General features: G+C 41.4%; 1 protein-coding gene across 2 annotated transcripts in view; it reads right to left on the bottom strand.

The window, feature by feature from the left end:
• adgra3 (adhesion G protein-coupled receptor A3) overlaps positions 1-18,242 on the bottom strand; it is a 119,849-nt gene that overhangs the window by 76,099 nt on the left and 25,508 nt on the right. Inside the window, exons 1-2 of one of the 2 annotated variants that reach the window (XM_063043369.1) lie at positions 2,512-2,560; positions 2,323-2,394 (exon numbers count right to left, since the gene is read on the bottom strand). Coding sequence is in view for 1 of the 2 variants with exons in the window: in XM_063043368.1 (XP_062899438.1) it covers positions 2,323-2,394 (72 nt within the window). In the remaining variant the exon portion in view is untranslated. Of the gene's footprint in view, positions 1-2,322; positions 2,395-2,511; positions 2,561-18,242 lie in introns of those variants that run through there. The other variant, XM_063043368.1, reaches the window with a different exon arrangement.

Genomic DNA, 18,242 nt, shown 5'->3' with positions numbered 1-18,242 from the left:
TATGATGGCAGAATATAGTATTAATGGTAACACTCTTGGCAGTGTGGAGGATCAGAGGGATCAATGGTCCCAGTCCATAGGACACTCAATACTGCTGCATAGGTTGACTCTGGGGTTAGGAAGGCATATGGTACAATCGCCTTCATCAACCGTGGGATTGAGTTATAGTTAAACAGCTATATAGGACGCTGGTCAGACCCCACTTGGAGTACTGTGCTCAGTTCTGGTCACCTCACTACAGGAAGGATGTGGAAACTTTAGAAAGGGTGCAGAGGAGATTTACAAGGATGTTGTCTGGATTGGGGAGCATGCCTCATGAGAATAGGTTGAGTGAACTCGGCCTTTTCTCCTTGCAGCGACGGAGGATGAGAGGTGACCTGATAGAGGTGTATAAGATGATGAGAGGCATTGATCATGTGGATAGACAGAGGCAAGAAGCGAAGAAGCAATTCCCATTCATTTATATGGGGGAAATTTTTCAGCGTTCCCAGACCCAGAAAATAACTTACCAAATCATACCAAATAACACATAAAACCGAAAATAACAAACCTATAGTGAAAACAAGAATGATAAAAAAAATCACAGCTTATATAAAGTAGAAATAATATACGTACAGTGTAGTCAGGAAGATGAAGGCAAAACCGATGTGTGGGGGAAAAAGTTCGGCACGTACGTGCATGCGCACACAGGTGCCCGTGCAAAGCTTCATGGTCATGGTAGTCTTTCCTGGGGTAAAGTGTCCCGGGATTTGACTGCTACTGTTGTCCCATATTTGGGAGTGAGAAAGTTGGCAACCCTAACTGTAAAAGACACGCTGAGGTGAGTTTAACCCTACTTGAACACCCCCCCCACCCCGTCAACCAGTCAGAAAAATAGAGGGCTATGGGTAACCCTAGATAATTTCTAAAGAACATACATGTTTGGCACAGCACTGTGGGCCGAATGGCCTGTATTGTGCTGTAGGTTTTCTGTATTTCTACCAACGTATATGCCACATTTAGAATCACCTGAAAGCTCTCCCACCACCGTCACTTAAGGCTGATAACTTCATAAGTATCACTTTCCATTTCTTGCATATATTAATTGAAAATACAGTTCAAAGTAAGAATTTTTAAAGGGAATCTGGCAGGCAAAATAAAAATTTAATACGCTAGTGATTATAATAATACTGTGGAAATGTCGATTTTTCTCAGCTTTGACAATGCGTGTTTCATGAACCTGTCACTACACCTCAAAACAGTGAATAACATTACACAAATGATTCTCATCATTTCACCGCCTACTCACGACTGAACCAAAAGGTGAAAAAGGAGACCAAACATGGCAATGAAATCTGGGGTTCTTTGAAGAGCAGAAGACTTGGAAAGAAAACTTTAAAGGATGAGACATCAAAAAACTAAACAAGTACAGTTGAGTTAGTTACAAATTTGATGGCGTGAATAGACAACTTGGTGGAAGGAGGTAGAAAAGCATGTTTGTTGAGGATGAGGATGCTGACAACCAAAAGGCACATTTCAAGGCACAGGTGATGTTCTGTTGTCTATAACTAAAGTCACAGCTGGAAAGCCTTGCTCACAATTACCAGCTGTCAAGTCTTTTACTTAAAAGAAAACAAACCTTCTTGAATAATTTCTCACACCTGCTTTTGTTTGTTTTAAATTGGCAAGTGATATTCCCAAAACAGAAGCATTGTACCAAATAAAGTCTAATGACAAAGGATCTGGTGCTTTCCCAGCGTATATTAATAAACTCTTCTCCCTGATGAAGATGGCAGTTTGTCATTGAAACGTTGGTTATAATTGATACCTGTATCCGAGAAACGTTTAAAGCGTAATAAGTTCAATTGATTGTAGTAATCCTACTTTGCTAATTCCAGGTGGCTGCAATGCTAATCGACAATGCTGTATACCACTTGATATTTTGCTATCTGTTACACCAGCAATTTCGAAAGTTACTCTAAACTAAATCGTTCAAGTATTTTTAGATGCAAATTCACTTCATGCCAAATACAAAATAACTTCATTCAAATGTGTCTTTGCAGCTTGGAGTTCTTAAAAAAAGGAGTTTTTTTTTAGAAAGCAAATTTAGTTTCAGAAACCATTGTGAAATGACAATTCACATGCCTATCTGAGAGTATGCACAGTTTTTGTTCCCCCTCCCCCACCGCACCTTGGGTGTCTGACACTTTTTTTTAAAAAAAAACAGGTTCCTCTGGGTTTCTTTATTTTGTGGCTGCCTTTAACAAATCTCAAAGTTGTATAATGCTTTGATAACAAATGTACTTTGAACTTTGAATACATGTTTTAAAGATTACTACTTACAATCTCTCCAGATATCTTTGTCCAGCAAATGAGTTATTCTTCAACTCAGTTAATTTGTTGTTGCTGAGGATCCTGTCAAAAACAAAACCAAAATTAAAGTACTCTGCAAGAATAACCACTATTGGTTTTTACATATTATTGTGGATTAAAAATCTTGTTATATGTGATGCATTGCCTGTCCAACCTAACCTTATTTCCTGTGCTACATTTTATTCACTCACACTTGGTAGTAATGTATAATGGAAATCATTCTCTATAGCGGTAATACCGCACTATTAATTGCTGGCTTCCTGACAGCAATGGCATTGTTCCAATTTTCTGATGCTATCATGCTGCAATGCAATCAGACAGAGCCCACTGCAATTTTCAACCTTATTTGTATTCAGACAAGGCGGCAATACAGTTGCGGTATCTAATTTTTCCCCCATCAATACATTTTCTCCAAAGTAGATTACAATTAGATTAAATATGCTGCAATTAAGATATATATTAGTACTACAAAAAAGTTTCTATCCTGTTCTCTGATCTGATTTTGCCCAACTTCAAACACCATCACTTGTGCACTGCTCTTAGATGTCCATTTATTCTCCTAGCACAGTCCTAGTAATTTATATTCTGCCTAGTCGTTCGGTAAATTATAGCCCTGGTATTGCTTCTACTACTACCATAACTACGTTCCAAAAAGAACCAAAGTAGGATCTCTGCATTCATATCTATATCCTGCTCAGATTCCCAGAAACTCACTCCTCGTGGATTTGTTATCCTACACGACTCATTATTACTACAGCCCTGCCGATATTACATTCACTATTGTCTCAAAAAAGGCCAGCACCACCTTTGCTAGATCTGCAGATCAGCTCTCCATTTTTGGTTATTTTCCATCAATATTAATCCATGTGGTAAAGGCTGGCCAGCAATAATGCAAGGTATTCAAGATTTGGATACACTGACTTTGAAGATGCACCACTATGTTTCTGATTCAAGATGGAGCTGATGGTACTCTAAGCACTTCTTGTCCTTTCTCTACTTGGTAGACATCGTGCTGTGGGAGGTGCCAGTCAAGTACTATTGGCTAGCTGCTGAAGTGCATCAAAAGAAAACATGCATTGCTGATGAGGGAAGTAAATATTTAAAATGGTATGCTTCATACCAAACAAATGTCATGGCTGTATCTCCATTCTTGAGGGTTTCTGAAGTTGAATTCAGCCAAGCAAGTGGAGAATATCTCATTAGACTGCTGAAATATCTCATAGATTTGTGGAAAAAATTCTGGGACAGGAATGGAATTATTCACCACAGAATATCCATTCTGACTGCTCTCATCGCCACAATATTTCTAAGATCGGTCCAGTTAGGCAGCTGATACCAAAGGTCGGTACTAATCTATAACAGTGGTGCTGAACTTCAAAAGAGAGCTAGATTGATTCTCTAGATGGAAGGAGTCATTCATGCCACAGAACTGCTAGATAATTGTATCTGCTACTTAAAGTCAAGCCTTGACTTTGAATATTTCTGTAATTCGAACCAGACCGTTTAATTCTCTGAAGAAATGGGATTGGAACACAAGTATTGTGGAACATTGCTACTTTTGACCTATGCTTTCCATGCTCCTTTTACACTTTCGCATCCATCATACAACCTCAAGTCTGGCAGCTTTAATTTTGTTGCTCATGCTACACTGAGCAGTATGATTGAAGGATATGGATTACCTTGAGATTACAGACCATGTCGGTAGACAACTTTGTGGTGCTAGTGATACAGGGCACCTTATGCCCTGTATTGAACTACTGCATCTATTCTCCATCAATCCTACTTCATGGGATCCGCAATTAATTGCAGACTCATCCCCTTCTGGCCATTTTCCAATGCACTTCCACCTATGGCAAGCCCATCCAGTCAACAGGACAGGACATAGCTAAGGATGATGATACAGAAATCTCTAGGGCATTGCCTGAATGGCAAGATTCTGAGTAGAATTCTGACCATGTTTGTTTTATTAGCCTGTAGAACAGCTCTCCCAATTATAATGCTACTCTCAATGCTACCAATGATTGTGTGTTTCAAGTATCAAGTACTTGTGCTGTAACTAAAGTTACATAGCAAGCTTTCATTCATGTTCCACGTGATCTAAGAAGAAATCTTTATTTTTGGGGCAAGAGAATCATTCAATATAATGGCTACGGTGGAGTGAATTATTAGAGTAGTTCTCTGATAGCAAACAGTAGTCAAATAGCACCTACAACATTTGGATTAATAACATGACAAAACAGTACCAATATTTGTTCTCTCTGACATTCCTTCTGTATCAAGTATCTAAAGAGCAAGGAGAAAATTGTAGAAAGCCATTTCTTGTTCTTTGGCTAGAAAAGGAGGAAAATCTAAAAATGGCAAGAAAACTGAATCAGGCCTGCCTAAGGATTTCGGCCCAAAACATCAACTGTACTCTTTTCCTAGATGCTGCTGGTCGGCTGAGTCCCTCTAGCATTTTGTGTGTGTTGCATGGCAAGAAAATTGATTGGTGAATCTGCTGTCATTTTCAAATATAAATATGTTATCCATCAATGGGACAAAGACAAAAACATTGGAGATTTTTGATGCAAAGAATGATGAAGCCCTCAATGATTTCAAAGGGTTTATGGAGGCAGAGAAGGAAAAGTTTCCTATAATGTTAACTAATGTATTCATGCAATGTTCACCATCTGAATTAATACACTGAGTCACGTATTTTAAATTCAGACTGAGTACCTAATCCAGTAAACAATACAAAAGATTGCAAAAGTGATAATGGTCTAAAACAACAGCTCTCAACAATGAAAACAAAAAAGTACTGGGAACTTAAGATAGGCACAGTCAAGTACAGCAGAACAGTACTCTTTTCTCAGTTTTATTGTGCTATTCAACTATTCAAAAATCTCAATGGTCTGGCATCTAGCTCACCAGGTGCAGTTTGCCACACATCCCTTCAGCTCACTCGGGCCCCTGTTCTCATTCTCCTTGTTAATTTATTGGGGTCAGTTGAAAATCCAAAAAAAAAGAATGTTTGGATATTAATAGCAATAATATCCAACATTTCAGATAACCTGCTTGTCTCGCACCACCAAATCTTGAACATGCTGAACTGTCAGATGCTTTTTTAATATACCCAGCCACAAATTGGAAATATAAATTTTATGTAGGATTTTCCATAGCACTAGAAAATCATTCCAGTGAAAGCAACTCCATTCAAATGATGTCTGCAGCAGTTGCAGTATCTAATATGCATATGAGGCTCCATTATCAATCTCTCTCATCTGAAACACAAGAGATACTGTTTACTCACAGAGCCACCGTTCTACTGAAATGTGGACATAAAAAGGGCCAGTACCCTCTGTGCTGAACTTTCCAAGCATTATCTGCTTTTATTTTTAAAAGCAGTGTCAGGATGACACACCAAGTCACTCTGCAGCCAGTAAAATGTAGGAAACAAATTTCTATCTTGTACCTTTGGAACTGATTATTAGTCAAGAGCCTGTGTCTGTGAAACCCAAGAATCAGTAGGATAAAATGCTGTCTCCACTTTGCTTGTAAATAGACTTGGTTAATCACTTATAAAAGGCAGCTGTAAGATCATTTTGCTCTCCAAACCAGAAATGAAATTGTGACTAGAATTTGACCTGGTTCCTGGCTTTGATACTCATATTTCAGTACTGATACTAATGCAGAACCTAAAAAGGAAGCTTATCCTTGCTCTGTCCCATGACTGTCAGGCAGTGACAGCTGTGATGGAGAAGTATCTCATCTTTAAGAGGATCATTTTACACCAGATAAAATAGAATGTCCTCTAATGAGAACATTTATATTCAAGTCTTTTACTGAAATAAATGGAAACTTAAGAAATGTGATTCACAAGACTTTCATAATATGGTTTGCAACAATTCAGCTTCTATATCCAAATTCAAGCATTTTCTTGAAAATGAAAGACTATTCTGGGATTTCTTTTTCTGAATTTAACTTTGGATATGTTGAAAATATAACCTTAGTGATCCAAAGCAACACATATAAAATGCTGGAGGAACTCAGCAGGGTAGGCAGCATCTATGGAGGGCATCTAAATGCAAGTTTGTTACTCCAAAACTGTTCTTTTTCTGTTCCAGAAGGAAACTGTACAATCATTTAAAACATTCATTTTTACAGTGGTCTAACCACACAGATGAAAGCAGATGCCAATGAAAAGGGGGAAAGATGGAATGGATACAAGTACCAAACGGCAGAAAGCAATCTCGATTTTAAAAACAATGAGGTCGGAGACATGATGATGATATTTTAGGAGGGAATCTAGAAGCATAAAAGGGAAAAAAAAAATCAAAAATGCACAAAATAGTAGGAGAGCAGAAAAAAATGTTAGGGCCAATCAATGTCGGATGATTATAAATACAGTGGATTCCTGTTAATTGGGACATATCAGGACCAGTACATTTTAAGCAGCTGCCCCAATTAGCCAATGTTTCATAGAGTGGTTAAAAAGATTTTAAAAAGTTAATTCTGCGAACCAAATGAGGTATTTAAATGAAACAGAACAAATTAGATAATCACCATTGCCACTACAGTACTATAAAAACTAGTTCCCAATAGCTATCAATGAAATAATTCATCCAGTGTACACTTTTGATTGACTGCAAATGAACAAAATCAGCACCGACACTTGGAACAGATATTTGGCTGCCTTCATACAATGCTTTTGATGATTGCATCCTCCAAATTTTCATCTTCAATCTAACACTCAATACCGTCAAATTCTTCACCAAAGTAGTGAAATAGTTTACTTCTCATTCCCGGCCATTTCTCACATCGCTAACCCTGAATGCTTGAAACCACAGTGAGCAAAACCGTTCTTATTTGTCTTACTCATTTCTTGCCAACAATCAGTGTCAAAAACTGACCGACTCGGTGGCTGTTACCACAGCCCTTACTTAGCTCATGGACCAGCTTCACTCGCCTTGGCAGCTCGTGGCTGTGGACTCCGTGGTTTCATGTTCTGTGTGTCATTTGTTTTCTTCTTCTTGTTTGTGCAATTTGTTCCTTTCTTCACACATTTAGTGTCCTTGGTTCTGTGGGGTTTTTCTTTGAAAGGGTTCTATAGTGTTTCTTTGCCTGCAAGATGACTAATCTCAAAGTTGTATAGTGTATATTTTGAGAATACACTAAATTTTCAATTTAGAACAAAAATCACTGCTTTTTGAACACAAATACATGGAACTAATGCTATTTACAAACTGCTCACTCTAAGCACAGTGTAGTGCCTAATGACCACATGAGTACACACAACTGGCAAGAGTTAGAAACTATTTGGGAACAGTCTCCTATCCTAATTAAGGGGCACAGTGTCCCAAATAAACAAAGGAAATCTTGGCTATTTTCTCAATAATCTTTGTTCTTTAAGAGCTGTCCCAAATAAGTGGCTGCAGCAATCAACTGGAATCCACTGTACAAGGTTTCTAAAAGTTGTTTTTTTTTTAATTACTAACCTGTTTTCTAGCTTATTATCATTATGCAGTGGTAGGTTAACTGAACAAAAAGTTGCAAACATTTTAAGGAAAATTTCCATTTTCAGCTTGGGATTGAAACTAGTATTAGAGCGTTCATCTGCACAATAACACCCTACCTTCACCAATGCCCCCCCCACCCCGATCAACATTGGGAAACAAAATGAAATCATGGACAATGTGCATAACACGCTCTCTTTTCACTCTCTGGACCAACACAGGCAGATCAGGATGCCATGGAAACAGTAAACAGTGGAGGTGTGGTGCAGCAAAGAGGGCCTGGGTGCACACTTCAGATAAGTATTTGCCACTGTGTGTACGTTTAGTGTCTGTTTTGTCCTGACACTTTGGGTGCTCAAATATTTATAACCAAATGCAGCATAAAAGGCTTACTGAATGTTTACTGTGTGCCTTGTCCTATAAGTAAGTAGTTATCCTACTTTCCAGTAATGAATCTCTTCTCCCACTCACTGAACCCACGTATCAGATTTCACACAATTGTTGCAGCAAGCACGGTTCGGTAATTGAACAGAAGATGAATATCTCAAAAAAGAAAAATAAGAGAGGGAACCAGGGTTCTCAGTAGAGTTTCCCAAGAGCAAGGAGAGACCATATAGTTGCTGAGGATCTAGGATGCAAGGGGTGCTGGAGTGAGTTTATCCAAGCAGGAGATGGATGCTCTGGGGCAGCTGTTGTCCCATCACACGATTAACAATGCCCACTTCCCACAGGGGAGATGAGTCGCTATGGGGCAGAGTATTAGCAGCGCTTAAGGTCAGGTATCCCTCTCTCCAAGTGGGAGGAATGAAGCCCAGTAGAGGGAGGAGCCAGAGCCCTTTGCCAGTGGGCTTTGATCACTGTGATCTATCACAATAGCGACAACCAACTGGAGGGTCATAGGTTAACCTGGACAATGGTAGGGTACTTAGTTAAAGTAGCAGCGGAGTGGTGCTGTCCTTATTGGGATCAGTGATAGGGGGTACCATAGACACCACCATCAGGTTATTGGAGGGATTTGAGTAGGTGAAGGATGGTCCCTGTGTTTGGTTAACCAAGCATTCTGGTGGTGAAGGGCCCCTCATGAGCCACAAGGCAATGCTTATGACGTTGCTCAAGCCGGGGTCCCAAGCGAGCAGGCAAATGGGTTCCCACTACCACTCTCTGTGCCACATGTAGGAGCACTGCCAGTAGAAGAGAGACAATGAGGCCATTAAGAGAAAAGGGTCATGCTCCAAGTTCTTGCCCGATGAGGGCTCCTTCTTCCCTCTGAGGACTCCACAAAGGGTTCGTATAACCTTTGCTGAAGGCACAGGTGGACCTTCAGCGACAACAAGTGGGCGTTGGGTGGCGCCCACCTGCAGCACTCATAAAATGTCTCACATTTCACAGGAGCCACAGCACATGGGTGGGCTGCACACTCGAGTATTATTTATTTAAAGCTACTGCATGGAATACAAGCCACTCTGAGAACCAACTCCCAATTTACCGCTAATTTAACCAAGCCTAATCATGGGACAATTTACAATGACCAATTAACCCACTAACTGCCATGCCTTTAGACTGTGGGAGGGAACTGGAGGACCCAGGGAAAACCGACGCATTCCGTGGGGAGGACGTACTGTACAGACGATGTTAGAATTGAACTCCAAACTCCGATGCCCCCAGTTGCAATAAACATTGTCCGAGCCACTAGGTGCCACATCTCCTACTCACAGATGGCAGGGCTGACTGAGCACATGAACAAGCTGTTGAAACAGCAGATCAAGTTACTGGCCCCCACCTTTCAGGGGTGACTGAGTACGCTGTAGCAAGCAGTGAAAAACCTGAACTCCTGGCCGGCGGGCCTGGGAGAGTCCTCCATGTCCTCCAAAAGGTGGAAGAGGTGGAGATGGAGGAGGAATTGGGGAAGGTTTGAGAGCGAAACCCACAGCAAGTACAGAGAAATGGTGGCGCGACATGATGGGTGGCGTTACCAGGGGAACGGGAGATCGCCTGTCTATCTACCAGGAGGGAATGAGTTTGTGTTTCCCTGCATTACAGAATGGCAAAGTGGTGGATGCTGACGGCAGTGGTCGGTTTGAAATCCTACAACACATTCTTATGTATGGTGTACGAGTATGTAAATCACACCAACACCTCGCACTGTTGGGTCTGCATGAGGGCACCATCCTACACTGCAGAAGGAGTGCCACTGATAACAATCGCCTTTAACAAAGAAGAACAAGACTGCAAGAGGAACTTGCCCAGCCTCCCTGACTTTGCCATTCTGTTTTGGAGGAAGCTAGGGGGGAGTAATCCATTCAGCAAACCTAGCCCCATCATATAGGAAAGGCCTTAAGGAACTTGAGTCTCAGTAATCCCCAGTGGAGTAAGTGCTTTAAGGGTTGGAACTTTGTCTAATTAAGGGGCTCCCAAACTTTTTTTAAAAAAAACCATGGACCAAAACCATTAAAGCAAGGCATCCTTTGATGCCAGGTTGGAAACCCTTGCCAGGTTCCAGCTCAAAGAAGTAATCCCTCTGCCAACAGGGAAGGGGAAGGAGTGTTGGTGCAGGCAGTACAATAAGCACAGGTCCAACCTGTCAGTGGGGCACAGCAAGAGCGAGTGGGAGCAGTATCCTGGGATGACTGTGTTAACACCAAATGGTATCGTGTAGATGGGATCTCCCTGGACAGTAAACGGTATGTACTGGATATGTCGCACCCAGGCCCACCCGTGGTTTCTGCAGGATGGTATGGCTGCTTCTATCCGATATGTGTGGTACCATACATACACTGCCTTAATACCTTGGACAATCACCCTGCCCACAATGGTCAGCACAGTAAGAGGCTCATCATGGAGCAAAAAAGGTTCCGGATGACAGCCTTTCCCCTGCACGATACAACCAGGCTATCCCAGGAAATGACATGCATGGCCTCTGTTTCCGAGATGCTGGCCAACGAGATGGCCACACCGCTCAAGCGTACAGATGCATTGACCAGAGTGTCAGTAGAGATAATGGCTATGCAGATGGTGGCCTTGGACTAGCTGTTCACAGAGCGGTGGCACCTGTGATGTGACTGGTCAGCGGTGCATGCTCCTACCGTACAGAGGATGGGAGGGAGCACTGACAATGCTGAAGGCCTTGCATACACAGTGCTCCTGATAAATATGTCTGATGAACAGACGAGAGACCTCGATGATCCTCTCAGCAGTCTTTGCATCCTTTGGAGGGGCTTATAGTCAGATGCTTCAATTGCCATACCAGGTGGTGATGCAGCTGGTTAGGACACTCTTGGTGGTGCTCCTGTAAAAATTGGTTAGAATGCAGGAGGGAGGGAAGCCTCAATCTCCTCATCAAATGGAGACGCTGCCCTGCTTTCTTGACCAAAGAGGTGATGTTGACCAGGTGAGATAGTCCATTAGGCGCACTCTCAGAAATTTGGTGCTCCTAACTCTCACCACAGAGGAGCCATGTACATGTAGTGAGGAGTGGTCAGCCTGCACTTTCCTGAAGTCCATAATCATCTCTTTGGTCTTGTCCATATTGGGACAAGTTGTTGTGCTCGCACCTTTCTATTGGCTGCTCTACCTCCTCTCTGTGTGCCCTCTTGTTGTTGTTCTCAATGAGGCCAATCACTGTTGTGTTATCAGCAAACTTAATGATTCAATTTGAATTGGATCTAGCAGTACAGTACAGTCACACGTTTGCGACATGAACAACACTGGGCCGAGCACACAGCTGGGGGGGTGCCGTCAGTACTCAGTGTGATGGAGCTAGAGATGTTTCTGGCCACATGGACTGACTGTGGCCTTTCTGTCAAGTAGTCCAGGATCCAACGAGGACAGCTTACCCACCAGCTTCTGCGGGATGATCATGTTAAATGCTGACCTGAAGTTGATAAACAGCATCTGGCAAACGAGGCTCAATTCTCCAGGTGGGACAAGACGGAGTGGAAGGTAGGAGCTATGGCATTGTCAGTGGACTAATTTGAACAATACGCGAACTGGAAAGGGTTCAATGTAGCAGGAAGATGGGATTTAATGCGATTCATAACCAGCCGCTCAAAACACTTCATTATTGTCAAAGTCAGTGCCACTGGATGGTAATAAATTGAGGTAGATTACTGTCATCCTCTTGGGCACCGGGATAATGGTGCCACCTTAAAGCCTGAGGGGACAATAGACTGTTCTAGAAAGATGTTAAAGATGTCTGTTAAAACCTCTGTTAAATAAACTACACAGTACTTCAGCACCCAACCAGGTACATTATCAGGTTGTAGGCAGCTTTACGTGGATGGCCCTGGCTTCCTCACATTAGCCATGACCAGATATTCTCCCTGAGGAGCAGGTATTCTAACAATGTTCCCTCTAATTTGTAATGGCTAGTGTGCGCAAAAATCTATTCATATTCATTTTAACAGCTAGCAAAAAACACCGTCAATAAGAACTTTGATCTCTTTTGGTTTGATCAATTTTGCTCTTGTTCCTCTGCACTCTGGCAAAACAGGTGTAGCAGGCCTGTAAAAGGTAATGAAGAATTTTCTCACCGAAGCTTTTGCACACCGTCCATGTAACTTGCTTGCTAAATGACACTTTATAAAGCCAAGTTTCCAAATATCACTCCACTTCTTCCCACTTGCAAATTCTCCAGCAACTTTTGTATCGCGACAATACATGCAGATAATGCCAGTTTCTTTAATGTACATAAATATTTCCCATTGCTGCACAATCCCATGAGCTTTCAGCGTAGCAGTTTCTACTGTTTCATTAAGCCATTCCGCTTTAAATGAATTAGCAGTTCTTCTGCACTTCACACCCTTCGCTTCTTTGGAATTCAACACAGTGAATCAATAATTTCTTCAATAAAAACAGTATAAATAAGCCAGTTCTAAAATCTGCAGATGAATCATCACAAACCTCACATTGTCAACACTGTCTGCATCAGAAACTGGAAAAGGGAAGTACGATTGTGTACAATCATGAAATATACTTAACATGCCAACAAGGTAGAGGGCGACAACCTTTTGTGAACAGTTTAAATTCCTTTGTGCGCTAGTAGCAAAAGATGCATGCACACCTTAGAGGGAACATTGCGCACAGTGTGGACTTGTAGTCTGTTATGATCTGAATACCCTGCCACATGTGTCTCACATCTGATGTCATAGAAATGGCTGTATATTCCCAGAATAAGCCCTTTTTACCTTCCTGATGGTGTGCTTTGCTGCACTTCTTGCTGACCCGAGAGCTGTCTTATCCCCTGATCTCTCAGGCATGCCTGCCATCAGATCTGGCTTCTGATTTGCTCTCAAAGTGATGTGTTTAATAAAAGTGATGTCCTCAATGCACTCCTCTACATAACCAGTCAGATTCTTCAACTGATCAAACAATGTTCTTGCAAAATGACTACGGTGTATCCGGACTTAGCATTGAAGATAGCCAGCCTATCCTAGGAATGGCCTGTTCTGGTGAAAGGCAATTAACCTGTAATGTTAACTTTTCCCCCCTCTAGATATGCCCTATCTACTGTGAATTTGCAGCATTCCTTTGTATTACAGATTTCCAGCAACTGCACTGTTTCCAGATACAGTATCTCCTTCCTTTGCCTTCTTTCCCCTCCATCTTCATCTCTTCCGGACAGATCAGCTGTGGTTAACAATCCTCCATCCTCTCTGAGCTGGTACCACCACCAGATGTCCCAATAGTCTCTCCATCTCCACCCCATCATGGACATTCCCTTCCTCTGCAACTTCATCTTTTTTGTTACTCTGCTGAAAGACAATCAACCCAAAACAATAAATTAGTTTTACTTCACCCCCACCTCCCACCCTGTCTGACCTGCTCAGTATTTAAAACTATTTTTACTTCATAAATCACTGTCCCCTTTAAAATAATGCTTTTATTTAGTTTGCTTTTATAGCTTGATCGGTGGCTGGAAAATTCACCCAAATATAGAAACTCTTGATGCAATTTCAACCCACCATCAACAATCTTAGTGTTAGACAGAAGAGTTCTCCAATGGGACATCCCAAGAGCACCAAATATACATCACACATAATGTTCTGGAATTCAGCAGAGTTGAAGAGGGAGAGAAAGAGCAGTAAATAAGAATAGTATAACCTATTCCATGATATTGGTGTCATCTATATAAAGAAGATGAGGTTAGGTTGCAGTCATTCATTTGATAAAGCCTGGCAAAAGAATTCAGCAGTTGTTAGTGGCAGCCTTCCAGGTTTGTATCAAGACAAAAAAAAAGCCCCCAAACTAATCTCAGTACATTTCATCAACCCAAATGTGTACTCTGAATGTCCTTGGTGAAACTTCAGATCCAATTTCCCCTAAACTTTTTGTTAGGGGAAATTGTGGAGAGAGCTCTATCTCTAAAAGTTTTATTACAACACAGTCATTACTTCCCAAATGAGGTTGCTAAGCAGAGCCAAGCTGTGAAAAATCAGTTACTTATTGAAATGAAGTGAAAGAAAAGAATACACAAAAAAAAGACAACAGATAAACAGGAAGACAGTATACCTCTTGCACTCAATCACCATCTTCCTGGGGCATTTGGTGCTCAAAGCAGTAATAATCAATTTTATTAGACCTTTTCAGTTGAAACACATCTCTGCTATTCCTATTAATATAAACTGTTTGTTCAAAGAGACTTCTTCCTAATTCTGAAAGATAAAGGTCAAATTTAATAAATCCTTTGATATTAAATTTATCATTATTCCAGCCACTGAAGATTTAATTAACTATTTTAACAAAAGAAAATCACATTACAACATAGAAATGTTTATCCATGAAATTTTGCATTGTTGATAAGGTTCGTGGGTATTGTTCAATTCTGTACCTGTTAAAGCTTTGTATTTTAGGTTCCCTAGCAACTCTAGTAACAACTGATTTTATTTCAAACACATTTTCAGTTGCTTTGCTTCCAATTGCATAAGGGCCAAGACAAAATACCATTTTGATAAAGGATGAAATGTCTAGAGATAAATCTTTATCACAGGAATAGCTTAAAGTTGTTCCTCTGAAAATGTTTTCCAAAACCTGATGGCAACAGATTGACATCTATAATAATACACAAAAACAAACAAAGGCAGATAATTTTGTTCAGACAGATAAAATAAACACTAAAAAGCAAACCCATGAAGGATTCATGCTTACATTCACACGTACCAGTTGGTAAGTTAATTGGTCATGGCAAATTGCACCATGATAAGGCTAGCATTAAATCGGGAGAGATTGCTGGGTGGCTCAGCTCAAATGGATGGAAGGGCCTATTCCATGATGTATCTCAATAAACAAACATCCACAATAATAAGTTTTCAGACCAAAATGGCTGTCGCTAAGTGAAAACAATTAATTTCTTTTTACTCACACAAGATGTTAGACAGAATTTCAAACTGAATCTGCCCCGTTGTAATACGGGAACTGAAACTGTATGAGAAAATTAAATACAACACAAAGGCGTAACCATGGACAAACCAAATGCAGGTTGGATGATCACTTTAAAGAAAATATGCATTCAGACCACAGGGTGACCCTGACAGAAACATAGAAAAGCTACAGCACAATACAGGCCCTTCGGCCCACAGCTGTGCCGAACACGTCCCTGCCTTGGAAATTACTAGGCTTACCCATAGCCCTCTATTCTTCTAAGCTCCATGTACCTATCCAAAAGTCTCTTAAAAGACCCTACCATATCCGCCTCCACCACTGTTGCTGGCAGCCCATTCCACGCACTCACCACTCACTGTGTAAAAAACTTATCCCTGACATCTCCTCTGTACCTACTTCCCAGCACCTTAATCCTGTGTCCTCTTGTGGCAACCATTTCAACCCTGGGAAAAAGCCTCTGACTATCCACACAATCAATGCCTCTCATCATCTTATACACCTCTATCAGGTCACCTCTCATCCTCCATCACTCCAAGGAGAAAAGGCCGAATTCACTCAACCTGATTTCATAAGGCATGCTCCCCAATCCAGGCAACATCCTTGTAAATCTCTTCTGCACCCTTTCCATGGCTTCCACATCCTTCCTGTAGTGAGGTGACCAGAATTGAGCACAGTACTCCAAGTGGGGTCTGACCAGGGTTCTATATAGCTGTAACATTACCTCTTGGCTCCTAAACTCAATGCCACAATTGATGAAGGCCAATACACCGTATATCTTCTTAACAACCTGCACAGCTGCTTTGAGTGTCCTACGGACTCGGACCCCAAGATCCCTCTGATCCTCCACAGTGCCAAGAGTCTTACCATTAATACTATATTCTGCCATCATATTTGACCTACCAAAATGAACCACTTCACACTTATCTGGGTTGAACTCCATCTGCTACTTCTCAGCCCAGTTTTGCATCTATGTTCCGCTGTAACCTGACAGCCCTCCACACTATCCACAACACCTCCAACCTTTGTGTCATCAGCAAACTTACTAACCCATCCCTCCATTTCCTCATCCAGATCATTTACAAAAATCATGAAGAGTAAGGGTCCCAGAATGGATCCCTGAGGCACACCACTGGTCACCGACCTCTATGCAGAATATAACCTGTCTACAACCACTCTTCGCCTTCTGTGGGCAAGCTAATTCTGGATCCACAAAGCAATGTCCCCTTGGATCCCATGCCTCCTTACTTTCTCAATGAGCCTTGTATGGGGTACCTTATCAAATGCCTTGCTGAAATCCATATGCACTACATCTACTGCTCTTCCTTCATCAATGTGTTTAGTCACATCCTCAAAAAATTCAATCAGGCTCGTAAGGCACGACCTGCCCTTGACAAAGCCATGCTGACTATTCCTAATCATATTATACCTCTCCAAATGTTCATAAATCCTGCCTCTCAGGATCTTCTCTATCAACTTACCAACCACTGAAGTAAGACTCACTGGTCTATAATTTCCTGGGCTATCTCTACTCCCTTTCTTGAATAAAGGAACAACATCTGTAACCCTGCAATCCTCCGGAACCTCTCCCGTCCCCATTGATGATTGAAAGATCATCTCCAGAGGCTCAGCAATCTCCTCCCTTGCCTCCCACAATAGCCTGGGGTACATCTCGTCTGGTCCCGGAGACTTATCCAACTTGATGAGCACATCCTCTTTCTTAATATCTACATGCTCAAGCTTTTCAGTCTGTTGCAAGTCATCACTACAATCACCAAGATTCTTTTCCAGACTGAATACTGAAGTATTCATTAAGTACCTCTGCTATTTCCTCCAGTTCCATACACACTTTCCCACTGTCACATTTGATAGGTCCTATTCTTTCACTTCTTATCCTCTTGCTCTTCACATACTTGTCGAGTGACTTGGGGTTTTCCTTAATCCTGCCCGCCAAGGCCTTCTCATGGCCCCTTCTGGCTCTCCTAATTTCCTTTTTAAGATCCTTCCTTTGAGCCTTATAATCTTCTGGATCTCTAACATTATCTAGCTCTCTGAACCCTTTGTAAACTTTTCTTCTTGACTAGATTTATTACAGTCTTTGTACACCAATTCCTGTTGTCTGTCACTTGAGTTCCTCATCATAATCGCACTGACCTATTGGTCTGTATCCTCCTGTATTCTCCAACCAGGGCCCAATGCAAACTTGAGAAACAGCTCATCTTCTTTCTGGACAGGTTGCACCCTTTGGACTCAATAATGAATTCAACCACTGATTACTCAATCTGTGTCAGTTATATAATATTAGCTCAGCTTGTTTTTAATTTAAAAATCTCTCTGGGAATGGGGGACACATCCAACCTGACCTGCTGGGCTTGTCCTCCTGCTCTGCACTTCACAACTCCTACATTCCTTTCTCTGCATTCTCACCTTCTGACTGCTCCCATTCACTCCTTAATGAGGCAACCTTGTTTACAGCCTAAACTGATAGTCAATCCATCTTTACTCAATCAGAAATGTACCCCTTAGCGGTTCTTTACAGCATACACTCCCACAAACCTCATACGCACACCTTTTCATAAATCCATGCATCTCTTATTTTTCTCCCATTTCTGATGTTAAAATACTGGTGTATGCTTTGCTATTTCTTTTCCTTTTCTTTTGTTTATAAATAGTGGAGTTACATTTGCTACCATATAATCTGTAGTAAGAGCACCAGAATATAAACATTTTGAAAGATATCCACTACTTCTAGGACCAATTTCTTTCATACTCTGGGATGTAGATTACCAATCCCTGGGATTTGTCAGTGTAGTCCCACCTAAATTTTGAGCTAAACACCTGCTATAATCTCAAATGTATGATCAGGGCCCAATTACAATTCTATTTTAAGCACTCATAATTAATCTTTCTCTCTAATACAGGGGTCCCCAACCTTTTTTGCACCACAGACCGGTTTAATATTGACAATATTCTTGCAGACCGGCCAACCGGGGGGGGGGGTTCAAGTAGGGTTGCCAACTTTCT

This window comes from Mobula hypostoma, chromosome 3 (assembly GCF_963921235.1).
Source record: "Mobula hypostoma chromosome 3, sMobHyp1.1, whole genome shotgun sequence".
Classification (NCBI taxonomy): Eukaryota; Metazoa; Chordata; class Chondrichthyes; order Myliobatiformes; family Myliobatidae; genus Mobula; species Mobula hypostoma.
This window is presented reverse-complemented; position numbering and strand designations above follow the sequence as displayed.